The following is a 15,117-nucleotide window of genomic DNA, read 5'->3' as shown; positions in this document are numbered from 1 at the left end:
CAACCCCCCACCCTCAACAGATATCTCCCAGGTCTAAACATCATGCACAGTCCAGGGCTCAAAGCACCCAGTGCCTTTCTTCTACTTGACCATGACTCCCAAGTCACAGCTCCAACATCTGGACCTCATACTCCTTCCACCTCCCAGAGGACAACTCCTGTATACCAGGGACAGGATTCGAGCCTCTGGTCCACTGACCCCCTGCAGAAACCAGCTGGATAATAGGAGCATACAGGGCTCAGGTTCAAAGATGGTGGTATTCACCCAAGACTGAGTACCAGTGTATGCTGGGGGAGGAAGCCACTGCACTACAGAATCTGAAATGCTAGCATCCATTCATGTTCCCCAGAGAGAGGAGAGGATCCTGGCTTCCAGACATGCATGTTACCACCTCAGATTTCCCGACTTCCTGCGTCATTCTGAAGAGGACTCTGGACTACTGAGAAGTGCAGACCCAGCCTACAGTTCACAGCTCTACTAGCTGTCTTGTTGAGAACCACAGGACCTCAGAGTCACACATGTTTGTTAGAAACACACACACTAAGTCCATTCCTATAGGTCCAGCTGGGACATAACCAGCAGACCTGTAGGCCACAGAAGGAGATTCATCCCCCATCACACAACATAGGGCTCCTTGCACATGAAACCAAGCAGGTTCCAGAGAACAACTAGCCAACTAGCCAAGGACAACCAGATGGCTCAAGGCCAGCATAAGAACACAATCTAAAAAAAAAATGGCAAAAAGCTCTAGATATTCTAACACATGGGAAACACAGGAAAATGACCTTAAAACTATGCTAATGAAGCTAGTAGAGGCATTTAAGAGGAAACAAATAAATCTCTCAAAGAAATATAGGAAAACACAATCAAACAGATGAATGAAATGAATAAAATGGTTTAAGACCTGAAAATGGAAATAGAATCAATAAAGAATACATAAATTGAGGAAATCCTGGAGATGGAAAACTTAGGAAGAAAACAAGAACCACAGAGGTAAGCATCACCAACAGAATACAAGAGGAGGAGAGAATCTCAGGCATAGAAGATACAATTGAAGAAATTGAAATATCTGTCAAAAATATTAAACTGAAAAATTCCTGACACAAAACTTCCAAGAAATTAAGGACACATGAAAGATGAAAACCAAGAATAATAGGAATAGAGAAAAGAGAAGATTCCCAACTCCAAGGAACAGAAATTATTTTTTAAAAATCATAGAAGAAATTTTCCCCAACCTAAAGAGATGCCTTTAAACATTCATGAGGCTTACAGAACACCAAGTAGATTAGACCAGAAAAGAAATTCCTCCTGCCACTTAGTAATCAAACACTAAATCTACAGAACAAAGAAAAATATTAAAAATGGCAAGGGAAAAGAGCCAAATCACATACAATGTAGACTTATCTGAATCACACCTCACTTCTCAACAGAGACTATTAAAGCCAGAAAGGCCTAAGAAGATGTCATGTAAACCCTAAGAGATCACAGAAGCCAGCCGAGACTATAATACCCAGCAAATCTTTCAATCACTGTAGAGAAAGAAAACAAAAATGTTCCATGAGAAAACCAAACTTAGCCCATATCTACTCACAAACTCAGCCCTAGGGAGGATACTAAAATGAAAACTCCAACCCAACAAAGTCAGAAACACTCAAGAAAACAGGATATAAATAACTTCACAACAGTACAAACCAAAGGAAGACAAGCACACAAACACTACCACCACCAACATTCCAATAAAAGGAGCTAACAATCATTGATCATTAATATCTATCAACGTCATGGACTCAAACTTGCAATAAAAACAAAGGCTAACAGATTCAATGTGTAAACAGAGCCCAGCATTCTGCTGCATACAAGAAACACACCTCAGCAGCATAGATAGTATCTCAGAGTAAAGGACTGGAAAAGGTTTTCCAAGTGAATGGATCCAAGAAGCAAGATGAACAGCCACCTTAATATCTAACAAAATAGACTTTCAGCCCAAATTAGCCCAGTGATATAGGGAAGGACACTTCATTTTCATTAAAGGAAAAATCCACCAAAACGATATCTTAATCTTGATCATCTATGCCCCAAACACAAGGGTACCCAAATTTGTCAAAGAGACATTATTAGAACTTAAATCACACATTAAGGCTTAAATTCACATATTAATAGTGGAAGACTTAAACACCTCACTCTCACCAAGGGACAGATCATCAAGACAGAAACTAGATAGAGAAATAGTGAAAATAACAGGTGTCAAGAATCAAATAGACCTAATAGGTGTCTATATAACTTTTCACCTAAATGAAAAAAATTTTTTTCTTCTCAGCACCTCATGGAATCTCTTCCAATATCACAAAGTAGTCTTCAACCAATACAATAAAATTGTCAATAGAACATATAGGCAACCTCCAGATTGGGAAAAGATCTTCACCACCCCTTTACAGAATGCTCAACATCCTTAGTCATCTGGGAAATGTAAATCAAAATTATTCTGATGTTTCATCTTACACTTGTTAGAATGGCTAAGTTGAAAAACTCAAATGACAGCACATACTATGGAGGATGTGGAGTAAGGCAGACACTCCTCCATTGCTGGTGGAGGTACAAACTTGTACAGCCACTTTGGAAATCAGTCTAGTGCTTTCTTAGAAAATTGGGAATAGCTCTACCTCAAGATCCAGTGAGACTACTCTGAGCATATACCCTGGAGGTGCTCCACCATACAACAAGGGCATTTGCTCAGCTATGTTCATAGCAGCCTTATTTGTAATAGCCAGAATCTGGAAACAACCTAAATGTCCCTCAACCAAAGAATGGATAAAGAAACTGTAGTACAATTACACAATGGAATACTACTCAGCTACTGGAAACAAAGAAATCGTGAAATTTGCAGGCAGATAGATGGAATTAGAAATGATCATCTTGAGTGAGGTAACCCAGACCCAGAAAGAGATACATGTTTGTACTCACTTTTAGTGTCTAGTACAGGCTACACACACTACAATGCACAGACCCGAAGAAGATAAGTAGCAAGGCAGACCCAAGGGCAGATGCGTAAATATCACTCAGAAGGGCAAATAGACTAGACAGTGGTAGTGGTTAAAGAGAGGGAACAAGTTAGGAGAGGGAATGTAGAGATCAGGCCTGAGGAGAGCATGGGTAGGAGGATAAAAGGCATTCAGGGAAAAGAGGAAGCGTGGTCAGGGGCACCTCCGTGACGAGCTGGAGACCTAAGACAGAATAGGCTTCCGGGAGGATACAAGGTGACTCCATCTGACACTCCTAGTAGCGGGGGCCGTGGAGACTAAAGACGATACCCTTTAGCTCGACAGGACTCCTAGTGGATGGAAGGGAACACCAACCGACACACAAAAACTTTGACCCCCAAAATACCCTGCCTATGAGATGTGCAGGGATAACGACATAACAAATGGAACAGAGACTGAGGAAATGTCCAACCAGTGCCTGGCCCAAACCAAGACCGACCCCTTGGAAGAGAGCCAACTCCTGACGTTATCAAAGATGCTCTGCTATGCTTGCAGACAGGAGCCTAGCAGAGTTGTCTTCTGAGAGGCTCCACCCAGCAGCAGTGTGAAACTGATACTGAGACTCACAGACAAACATTGGGTGAAATATAAGGCGTCTTATGGGAAAGTCAGGGTGAGGGGGAGCTAAGGGCCTGGAGATGACAGGATCTCCACAAGAAGAACATCAGAGCCAACTAACCAGGCCCAAGAGGGGCTTGTGGTGACTGAAGCACCAACCAAGGACCATGCACGGACTGAAGCTAGGCCCCCTACACAGAAGTTAACAGAACATGTGGGTTCTCTAGTAATGGGAGCAGGGGTGTGGGTGGTGCTTTTAACATGGACTCTGTTGTCTGCATTTTGATCACTTCTCTCCCCTCCTCCGCCATGATAGGCCACAGGGGAAGAGGATCCGCTTGATCCTGATGCAACTTGATGAGCTGGGGTGGATGGGTGTGTGGACCTCCCCTTTTCTAAAGCATTGGGAGGAGGAATGGGGGAAGACGAAGGGAGTGTGAGACTTGGAGAAGAGGAGGGAGGGGGCTATGTCTATGATGTAAAGTTTAATAATAATAATAATAATAATAATAATAATAACAACAACAACAACAACAACAGCAACAACAACAACAACAACAACAACAACAAAGAACAAGACAGAAAGCTATAGAAAAGTATACCTGGTGCCCTCTTCTGACCACCATCCATACAAGCACAGGAATGTACATCTATATACTATGTGCCTATTCCTCCAGTGGGAAGTCACAGATTCTAAGTTGTTTTGTTAATGATACAAAATACAGATGTGTGTGTGTGTGTATTTTTTTAGTATGATTGTTTAAATAGTACATGTAGGTAGACAGGAAGCTCCTTTTGCTTCTGAAAAATTTGCTAGCAAAAGGACATGAAAGAACTGTCCTACATAATCATGATTGTATGCTTCAAAGGCTTAGGGAAACCTGCTTCCAGAACTTTCACCTTCGTGACTCACTCTTCTAAAAACCCTTCAAACCCTAGAACACATTTTACCCATAGTATTGTAGAGAATCCGAGTGTTCTCCTGTCTTATCAGTGTCACTACACTGGTTATTTTGAAAAAGCTAACAATTATTGAATCCTTCTTATATGCTAAGCATACAAAGAGGCTGTGGGGACAAGAGCTTGTTTAGTGTGCTGATTAGGGAGATGTGGCCGTTCACATAGTTGAGAGTACATGGCAGAATGCTCTTGGATCAACGTGTGGAATTCGGTCTTAAGTGTAGGCCTTCAGGTAATGAAATATAAAGAGGGCATGCCAGGCAGGAGCAGAGAGGAATATGATACTTGTTTGGAACAAAAGAGAAACAACCAGAATGTAGGCGGAAGGACGTAGATTACTAGGGGAATTCTGACTTGCTGGAGAACCCTAACGTTCTGCAGGCAACGGGGAGCGTGTGATGTATGTAGGCAGAGGACTGATATCATCATTGCATTTCTAGCCTGACTGAGTAGATGCTAGTGCCATTTGCAATGGTTGGGTATAGAAGGAAGTTTTAAAAAATATATTTTATTAATTTATTCATATTACATCTCAATGGTTATCCCATCCCTTGTATCCTCCCACTCCTCCCTCCCTCCCATTTTCCCCTTACTCCCCTCCCCTATGACTGTGACTGAGGGGGACCTCCTCCCCCTGTATATGCTCATAGGGTATCAAATCTCTTCTTGGTAACCTGCTATCCTTCCTCTGAGTGCCACCAGGCCTCCCCATCCAGGGGACATGGTCAAATATGGGACACCAGAGTTCGTGTGAAAGTCAGACCCCACTCTCCACTCAACTGTGGAGAATGTCCTGTCCATTGGCTAGATGTGGGTAGGAGTTCAAAGTTTTAATGTTTTCTAGAGGCAAATAGGAATTGAAATAATTTAAAATAAGAAAACAAAGTAAATGATTAAACAAGATAATGTATACATATTATATATATATATATATATATATATATATATTCAAGTTTTTTTCATGACTTCACTCTTCCTTGTTAGATCCATATCTGATCTTGATTCTGATATGTGTATGGACTTTGTCATTCATGATTACTGCACTGTAATGGTAATTCATAGCCTTTTATAAACTCGATTCCTGTGCCATGTTGCTCAGGCTTAAAGCTACTATTGTAAGCTAAGCACTAGAAATTCATGTTTTCTTCACTTACTCTCTTCACTCCCTTGTGCTTTATTTTCTTTCTCTTCCCATTCCCTACTCTTACCAAACCTGTAGGTTCCAGAGAGAGGTGGTTGGGTGGTTATGGTTATCTGGCTGGTAGGATTGGAAGGGGGAGAGAGAAAGATTCCTCTTTCATATGTGGCCTCATGATGTGGGGATGCTGCGATTCCTGTTTGTTTGGTTGAAGTGGTTTGAATATGACCAGTGCGGCTCCCACACTGATGAAAGGGAAGGAGAAGGAGAAGCTCACATGAGAAGGAGAAGCTCACATGAGAAGGAGAAGCTCACTTGAGAAGGAGAAGTTCACATCTCACATGAGTAGAGGTCATTAGCGGTCAGAACCTTGCAGGGCTCTGCAGTTACGGATTCTTCCATTTGATTTTTTGCAATGAGAGGGAAACATTATCTACATTTTTAAAGAAAAAGAAATAAATATTAATAAACTCATGGGAATTAATTAACTTGACAGATTTCACTGTGCCACTGTCACCTAAAAATACATGTAGCCAAAGCACTATTGTGATTTAGTCTGTAGGAAAAAACAATGCAGTTGTTCAATCTTACTTGTTTTAGTGAGGAAGAACTGTTCTGTGGATACCCAAATTCTTATAAATCTTAGTTTCTGACCTCCATGGCAATCCCAGGCATCCATTTCTGGAGGACTCATGAATTCTAACAATACTGTGGAGTTCTACATACTATTCTGAGGGCTTTAGACTTTGAGATTTCCTAATCACCTCTTTCCCCCATAATGTAGAAAGGGTGGCATACATTTGAATATTGAGTATGTCAATACTTCTGTGTGATGACAAAGAAAGAACCCAAGATCAATATTCTCCAGTGATTTTTTGCAAGGCAATAATGTAATAAGGATTGAATGAAATGTGGCTTACATTTGCTCTCACTCTTGTCCTCCTGAGAATAGTGGTCTTATTTAAGTCTAAAGGAATTACAGGAGTGCATTAACAAGTATGTGCTTTTAACTGACGTTCTCATCCATCCACTCCAGCTCTGACCATGTGTCCAATCAATAGTACATTCAAGTATAAAAATCTTATACTTAGGAATTCACAGGTACAGGCATACAATGTATCAAAATCTAAATTAGCTCCATTCAGCTCTTTATTTCTAGATTGTTATCAACATAGTATGAAATTGTGTATACCCTTTAAAAAACAACATACACCCCCTACCCATGCACACATATGTGCACGTGCCTGCATGCACACATGCACATGCACACACACACACATACTGACAGATGCACATATTCAGAACAAAATACTGTAAGACAATATTTAGATATGACTGAACTGACAAGGGTACAACTGAAAATCCAAAGTAGTACTTTTCATTCTATTTCCTCGTTTTGAAACGGCTTTTTAACTTTTATTTAGTGCGTGCTCTCTCTCCCTCCCTCCCTCTCTCTGTCTCTGTCTCTGTCTCTCTCTCTGTGTGTGTGCATGTGCGTGTGTGTGTTCGTGCGTGCGTGTGTGCGTGTGCGTGCGTGCGTGTGTGTGTGTGTGTGTGTGTGTGTGCAAGTGTCCTTTGAGGCCAGCACTGCATTCTTTGGGGCTGTAGTTACAGGTAGTCATGATGTGCCTAACATGGGTGTTAGGAATTGAAATCTGGTTTTCTAGAAAAGCAGCAATTGCTCTAAATGATGGAGTCTTCTCTCCAAACCCAAGATTCTGAATGACTACCTGCCGTTCTATTTCCCAAACCCCAGAGACAGAACTGTGTAGTCCAGGACGACCTTAACCTTTGTCCTTCTTGCTCAATACACTAGGTAGGCTAAACTAGTTTGAAAAAATGGAGTAATATGATAAAATTATATTATGTGGGGAAATTTTAATTGATTACTGAAGCATTAAGAAAAACATGGAAGGAACTTACTAAATAGTCATTCTACCTTGACTTGAATGGAAAAAATCAATATAGAAATAGATTTAAAAAAATAGCAAGTTATAGAAATAGTTAGCTAAGTGTCATTTATTCCTCGACATTTTTCAAGTCCATGGTCTTTGTGTCAGTTTTAAGTAGCCACTTGTAACCGTCAGATTTACATCCATGTATATTTTTGAGCATTTAAAGGAACAAATGTTTTCTCCAGGAGAAAAAAATAGTGTTTGAAATGTATTTAACTAAATTTATCCTAGATTGAATTTTTTATAGTTTAGCCTTTGTAACTCAAGGGAGCACAATCTACAAATGCAACATATGTGTAGCTGTGTGTGTGTGTTTGTGCATGTGTATGCACATGTGCATACATGTATATATGTGCCAGTATATATATTTATATATATGTATATATGTGTATATATACATACGTATGTATATATTTATATATACATATATATGCATGTGTGTGCGTTCATGCATGTGTGTTCATACACATATGTGCAGGTATGTATGTCCTTGCACACACGTCTGCAGGAAATCTGAGAACACTTTTCTCATTCGAATACTTTCTGATACTGAGACTGGGATAAACAACAACAGCCTACATCTTTCATGTCAATTTTGTTGATCTGCCTACGCAGTTCAAAGAATACTTGTTGAAGGAAATGAGACTAACTCCTACGGGTTTAAAATATAAACAGATTTTACAAACCAGATTGGAAGCATCGCATTTATATCAGTGTGGTGAGGGCCCTTTTTAGTTCTCTTCACTTGAAAGATTAAATTCTGATGAGGCTTAGAAAAGAACAGTGGCATATTTAAGCCAGGTGAAAAACACCTATTTTTATGTATCTTAAACCTTTCTCCCACATTTCTTTAAAAAAAAAAACAACCTAATAATATATTTCAGTGTGTTAGACTGACTAACTGGTTCTCATGTGAAATATGTGAAATAGATCTTTTACTAAATTCATTTTAGTTTTTAAGCAAAATTAAGTCCCTTTATCTTCTTTATTTTATTTATGCTGTGTTCCCTTTCTTTTTAGCTGGGCTTTTTGATCAGAATTGAGGAACTAGTGACTCCAGCAGAGAAACTACAGTGCTATTTCCTAGTTTCCTTTCTCCTCTTTAGGACTCAGTGCCTGCTTCAGAAATCCTATCAGTCCCTTGCACTTCCAAGTGCTTTTCTGACTCAGCTACTTCCTGACAATCTGGTGTCAATACTTTACACTTCTGAACGAGTTTCTGACTACATGGATTAAAATATTTTGTAGGAAATGCACAGTTTTATTTAGAATGGGATTGCTAACATTTTGAAATTCATTTTGACAGTATAGATCAGGCTTCTTGAAATCAAGGTGTGAAAAGAGTGTTCACTGCTGAGAAAGTAAAAATCATGCTTAAAATGTCTAACAGTTAATCTTGAATAAATGCTTAAATTAGTCAGTGGTACTTTTTATCCATTTATTTTTGAGACATAGTCTTACTTCCCAGGCAGGTATGGCTTGGAACTCATTTTGTAGCTCACTTAGTCATTAAGCTAGAAGCAATCATCTTTCCTCAGCCTTCGGAGAGCTGGACTTACAGACTGACGTCTTCACACCCAGTCTAACTTAGCCAATGTTAATTCTACGTTTCATCATTTTGGACTGCGACATAGAGAGACTTTCTTATGACTCTTGTATTTCCGTCTTGTGTGCTCCTCACTGGTATATTTGATTTAGGAAATACTGCTTCCTCTGCGTTAAAAAAATGCCATGTGTGATTTCATTATTTACACCAGCTTCTGTGTACTCACCAGCTATGGAAAATTCCATACATTTTGTATGACTTAAGCAGCACCGTCTTGTTTGAGTGTCTTCCAGGCGAAATGTTTTGGGGTGATACTGAGTGCTTTTGGAAACACATACACATTCCCAGATGATCCTGGAGACAGACACTGTTCTCCCACCTTAGTGCTTCCTGTTCAGGGCAGATCCCTGAGCAGTCACACCCATGGCCAGGCCTCTTAAGCCATACTGACGAGTAAACTATTGATTGTACAGACTTTTGAATAGCTAAAAGCAATGGTTGGGTACAAGGCTGAAACAGAAATCAAGAGCAAATCAAGGGTCATCACATAGTTGACAAAAATGAGGACCTTGTGTCCCCTGTTCCCAGCTTTGCTGAGAGTTAGCATGGCTGGAGGTGAAATAAAAATGCACAGGGTCATCCTCAAGAACTTCATAATGCCATATTACAAGTGCACAGGAAGCCTTGGTGCACACAGATCACAAGCTGTACCGTCCTCTGCTCTGTGAAGGACACAGAAGTAACAACAGCATAGAAACTACTATAGTACAAACGAGGAGAAGGTTTAAAGGATTTTAAAAAACCCTGAATAAAATGACCCAGTTAGAAACAGAAAGTGAACATAAGGACTTAAATGTAAAATTCCCAACATGATTTTTTTGAGGTAAAGAGCATATACAATTTATTAGACATCATTAAGGGGCCAGCAATATGACTCTGAGGAAAATAGCACTTGCCACTAAGCCTGACAAAATTAGTTTAATTCCTGGGACCCAGGTAAGGAAGGAAAAAACAGACTCCTTGCAAGTTAGCCTCTGACCTCCATTTGTGAAATGTGGTATACATATCTGCACACCCTCTAAATAATTATAATTTAAAATTGAAATAATAGCATTAATCCCTCCATATTTCATCACTTTTGTTAGTGATTGGATCAGATTCTAACTCTAAAAAATCTCTTCTTAATAACTTATGACTATCTTTTATGCTCCCTCTCCTCCCCAGACAGGGTCTTTCTCAAGCTCTGGTTGGTCTGTAACTCTCTATGAACCCAGCTGGGCTCGAACTCAGATGTTGGCTTACCTGTATGTACCTCTGCACCCCAGTGCTAGGATTAAAGAAGTGTGTTAACATTCCTGGATCTTCTTTGTTAATGTTGCCATGCAAATGAACTTCAAATAGGAAATAATCATTATAGAATTTAAACTTATGTTCTGACTTCAGTTTGACAGTGTTTTTTCTCTGCAGACCTTGATTTCTCTTTGTGCCTGTCTCAACAGCTTTTGCTCTCTGTCTGTCTGTCTGTCTGTCTGTCTGTCTGTCTGTCTGTCTCCCTATCTTTTTCTCTCACTTTGTCTCTGTGTCTCTGTCTCTGTCTGTCTCTCTGTTTCCGTTTCTGTCTCTGTCTCTGTCTCTCTCTGGAATGGAATCTTCCAGTGTTGGGAGTGTGTCTCCCTGCCTATAAATTCCTGTGGATCACAGCAGCAGGGTGCATCCTCTTAGGTAAAACAGAAATTTCATGACATTTTCACCTGAAGGATGTTTTACCCAGGCATTTACAGTTTCAAAACCTCAAGAATAAGAGTCTTCCTCTCCTATTTTATTGTTAAGAATGTAAACAAACCTGCTACATATACTCAGGGTATAACAGTTCCTGAACTGAATTTCTTGCCTGTCCCCAAGTATTTTATTTTATTTTATTAGATTTTTAAAATTAATTTATTCTTGTTACATCTCAATGGTTATCCCATCCCTTGTATCTTCCCATTCTTCCCTCCCTCCTATTTTCCCCTTACTCCCCTACCCTATGACTGTGCCTCAGGGGGACTTCCTTCCCCTGTATATGCTCATAGGGTATCAAGTCTCTTCTTGGTAGCCTGCTATCCTTCTTCTGAGTGTTTTAAAGTCACTTGCTCATATAAAACAGTGGAGGGAATTGTACTTTAACTGTTAAAGCTTTTTGCTTCAAAATTGGCTATTTATGCATTCATTTCCAATGTTGATTTACTTGAAGTTTGTCCCTATTTCTAGGAGGGCTGAGAAGAACTGTTGTGTTCTAGTTTCATTCTGTTACTGTGACAAAGGCCATGATAAAGCAACTTAAGGGTGAGAAGGATTTGTTCGGCTTACACTTTCAGGTCACACAGGTCCACCACTGAAGAGGATAGTGATAGTAACTCAAGCAGGAACTTGAAGTAGAAATCATAGAGGAAGGCTTCTTGCCAGCTCTCTCAGACCCACACTTAGCTGTTTTCCTTCTGTAGCTCAGGATCGCTTGCCCAGGGAATGGTGAGGTCCAGAGTGGGGCAAGTCCTCCTACATCAATTAAAAATCAAGACTGCCCCCCTTGGCACAGGACAACTTCCTGAACAGAACACCAATAGCTCAGGCTCTAACATCAACAATATAAGTGGGGCCTCATGAAACTGAAAAGCTCCTGTTAGGCAAAGGACACTGTCAACAGAACAAAATGACAGCCTACAGACTGGAAAAGATCTTCATCAACCCTATATCTGACAAACGGCTAATATCCAAAATATAAAAAGAACTCAGGAAACTAAACACCACCAAACCAAATTATCCAGCTAAGAAATGGGGTACAGAGCTAAACAGAGAATTATCAATAAAGGAACATAGAATGTCTGTGAAACACTAAGAAATGCTTAGTGTCCTTAGTCATTAGGGAAATACAAGTCAAAACGACTCTGAGATTCCATCTTCTGCCTGCCAGAATGGCTAAGATAAAAAACCTCAGGTGACAGCACATGCTGGCAAGGATGTGGAGAAAAGGGAACACTGCTCCATTGCTGGTGGGAGGGCCAACTTGTGCAACCGCTTTGGAAATCAATATGGTGCTTTCTCAGAAAGTTAGGAATAAGTGCTACTCTAAGACCCAGCCATAACACCCCTGGGCATATACCCAAAAGATGATTCACCATACAACAAGGACATATGCCCAAGCATGTTCATGGCAGTTTTCTTTGTAATAACCCAAATCTGAAAAGAACCTAGATATTTCTCAACCGAAGAAATGAATAAAGAAACTGTGGTACATTTACCCAATGGAATACTACTCAGCTGTTAAAAAAACAAGGAAATCTTGAAATTTGCAGGCCAATAGGTGGAAACAGAAATGATCATCCTAAGTGAGGCAACCCAGCTCCAGAAGACATGCATGATATATACCCACTTATAAGTAGATATTACCCCAACATAGAGCACTCCACCCATCAGGGGATTGGGACAGATTCTGGAACTCGCTGCTGGACTCCAGGTGGAGCGCTGAGAGTTGTATGGAAGAATAGGGGTGGGATGGGTGGAAAGACCTAGAGAGTTCAGGAGCTCCACAAGGAGACCACCAAGGCGGGTGGGTCTGGACCCAGGCAGGGCTGCACAAACTGTTGCACCAACCATGTCCAGTGCATGCAGTGTTGGTAATACACAGGCACCTGTGTGAGGTGAGAGATACGCAATCAAGATAGCTTGATTGCAGAGATCCTTTCACAATGTGTATGTGAAGAACAGCATCACTCCTGTGCACTTTTAATATATACATTTCCATAGATTAAAAAATTAAATTATAATATAGTTATATCATTATTCCCTTCCCTTTGATCCTTCCAGCCACTCCTATGTTATATGTACTTTATAGCTTAGTAAAGCTTGGGGGTCAGGAAATCAACTTCTCTCTTATTCTACAACTTATTGCTTTGTTGTCTGTTTGTGGCTCCTTATTTCCTTTAACCAGTACAAGTCACTTGAGTGATTCATTAGAAAGAAAAACAGCCTTCAAAAATGATTTTTTAATTTCCTTCACATGAATTAATTGCCAAATACATCAAATACTCCACTTTTTCCCAGCAGACCAATACAATCATTTTTTCTAGAATTTGGTAGTTATATTAAAACCTCATTAAACTATTTATTTTATTCACACATTTGCTTTCCTTTGTCCCTTTTGATCCATTAGTGTACATTGTTTGTTTAAATTTTCAAAAAAGAGGTTTCTCTGCCTTAATGGTTAATGCTGTGTAAATTAAGATCCTGTCACACTCGTGACAGTCACTTTTAGAATAAAGCTATAAACTATGTATGACTACATAATTGTCACGTGATCTCCCCCTCCTTACCACGAAGGTCATGGGCAGTGCAACTGTGGAAGATGTGACTGCAGAGCTGGCTGGTACGGGAGGAAGTGTGAGCACCCAAGTTCCTGTCCATTGTCCACTGAGGAGAGCGCCAGGAAGTGCCAGGGTGGCTCAGACCTGCCCTGCTCTGGAAGGGGTGAGTGGAGACACTTGTCCTTGCTTTCTGATAGTGTGAGTCAAAAGGACACCACCACGCACACCTGATTTAGAAGGTGGATGAGGCCGCTTAGAGAAGAAGTGCTTCTCTGTTTGGGGAAAGTATCTGGACAAAAAAATATGTCTCTCTTCATGTGGTTTTATACACACACACACAAACACACACACACACAAACACACACACACACACACACACACACACACACACACACCATTTTCTCTATTTCAGCATGTTCAATTTGGATAGCTTCATTCATTTCAATACATTAAAAAACAACAAAAGCACAGTTCACATGTTTGCTTAAAGCTTTCTGAACTTGAGCATCTAATTGCCCACTGACATTTATGGAATCCAATACCATTATTTGTTGAGTATTGCTCACTTGGAAAAGCACTGGATAAGCATGCATGAATGAGCTGCAGCTCGGGAAGACATTTAGCCTCTGGTGTGTTTCTGCTTTCAGGTCAGGAAAAAATGCAGGATGAGAAAAAACTCATCTGGAAGAACATTTTTTTGACCCATGAAAATATAAAACATGAATTTATTTCTCAGTTGAGAATAGCAAATTCAATCTGATACGTGATTTTAGAGGAACTGGTTGTGGAAGGTACTAGAAATGTTCAGAACAGAACCAGTAAAGAGACTTGAATTTTAGGTGAAAAAATGTGATTTTCTGTTATGTTATTCTTTTTAATGTGCTTCATTTATTAAGCTTTAATTCGTATGGTATGAAGTTTAACCTTTGAGTGTATAAAGCCCTGGCTTTTTAAATGTATCACAGAATGATGCAGCTATGAACACTAATTCTATGTATTTTATGAGTGGGCTAGTAGAGCATGAGTTAATGTCAGAGATACTTCTGAATATACTGTCTTCCACCAATAACCCAGACTCTGCTTCACCCAATTTAAAATATTCTAAGGTGCCACTGTCTAAGCCTGTCAGACTCCTGGACTTTCAAGGGTTGAAATAGTACTATCATGCAGGCAATTGACACCCACATTTACAGTCTGCAGCCAGGTACTGACATGACCTCACCATCTTCTCTCATGAAAGTTTCAACATTGTGTTCTGTGATAGCAGTGACTGTGGGGGAGGGGTTACCCCATGTGGTGTTCCTGTCACTTATACTGAAAGGCTATATTTTCCCCTTTGTTGTAGTAATAGAGATACGTTTAATGCAAAAACCTTGAGAGAAATGAAAAATTAAGTTCATATGAAAATAGATTTTCTTTCGGACGACCCTTTTCCAGGTCTTTTCACTTTAGAAAAGTTAAGATTTTTGCTATTGCCATAAAGTCCCAAGCAAGGGACAGGGGTGTGTATGTGTGTTGAGAACCTAAAGAATTGTTTAAGTCAAGAGATGCACATTATGCAAGGTCATCAAAATATAAAATA

At 40.0% G+C, this 15,117-nt stretch overlaps 1 protein-coding gene across 1 annotated transcript in view; it reads left to right on the top strand.

The window, feature by feature from the left end:
• ITGBL1 (integrin subunit beta like 1) overlaps positions 1–15,117 on the top strand; it is a 233,011-nt gene that overhangs the window by 118,775 nt on the left and 99,119 nt on the right. The window contains exon 7 of the mRNA XM_084767838.1: positions 13,552–13,698. Coding sequence (XP_084623964.1) covers positions 13,552–13,698 — 147 coding nt within the window. The remainder of the gene's footprint in view (positions 1–13,551; positions 13,699–15,117) is intronic.

This window comes from Acomys minous (assembly GCF_964271855.1).
Source record: "Acomys minous genome assembly, chromosome: 18".
Classification (NCBI taxonomy): Eukaryota; Metazoa; Chordata; class Mammalia; order Rodentia; family Muridae; genus Acomys; species Acomys minous.
Note: the sequence above shows the minus strand (reverse complement) of the source record. Positions and strands in the feature narration are given on the sequence as shown.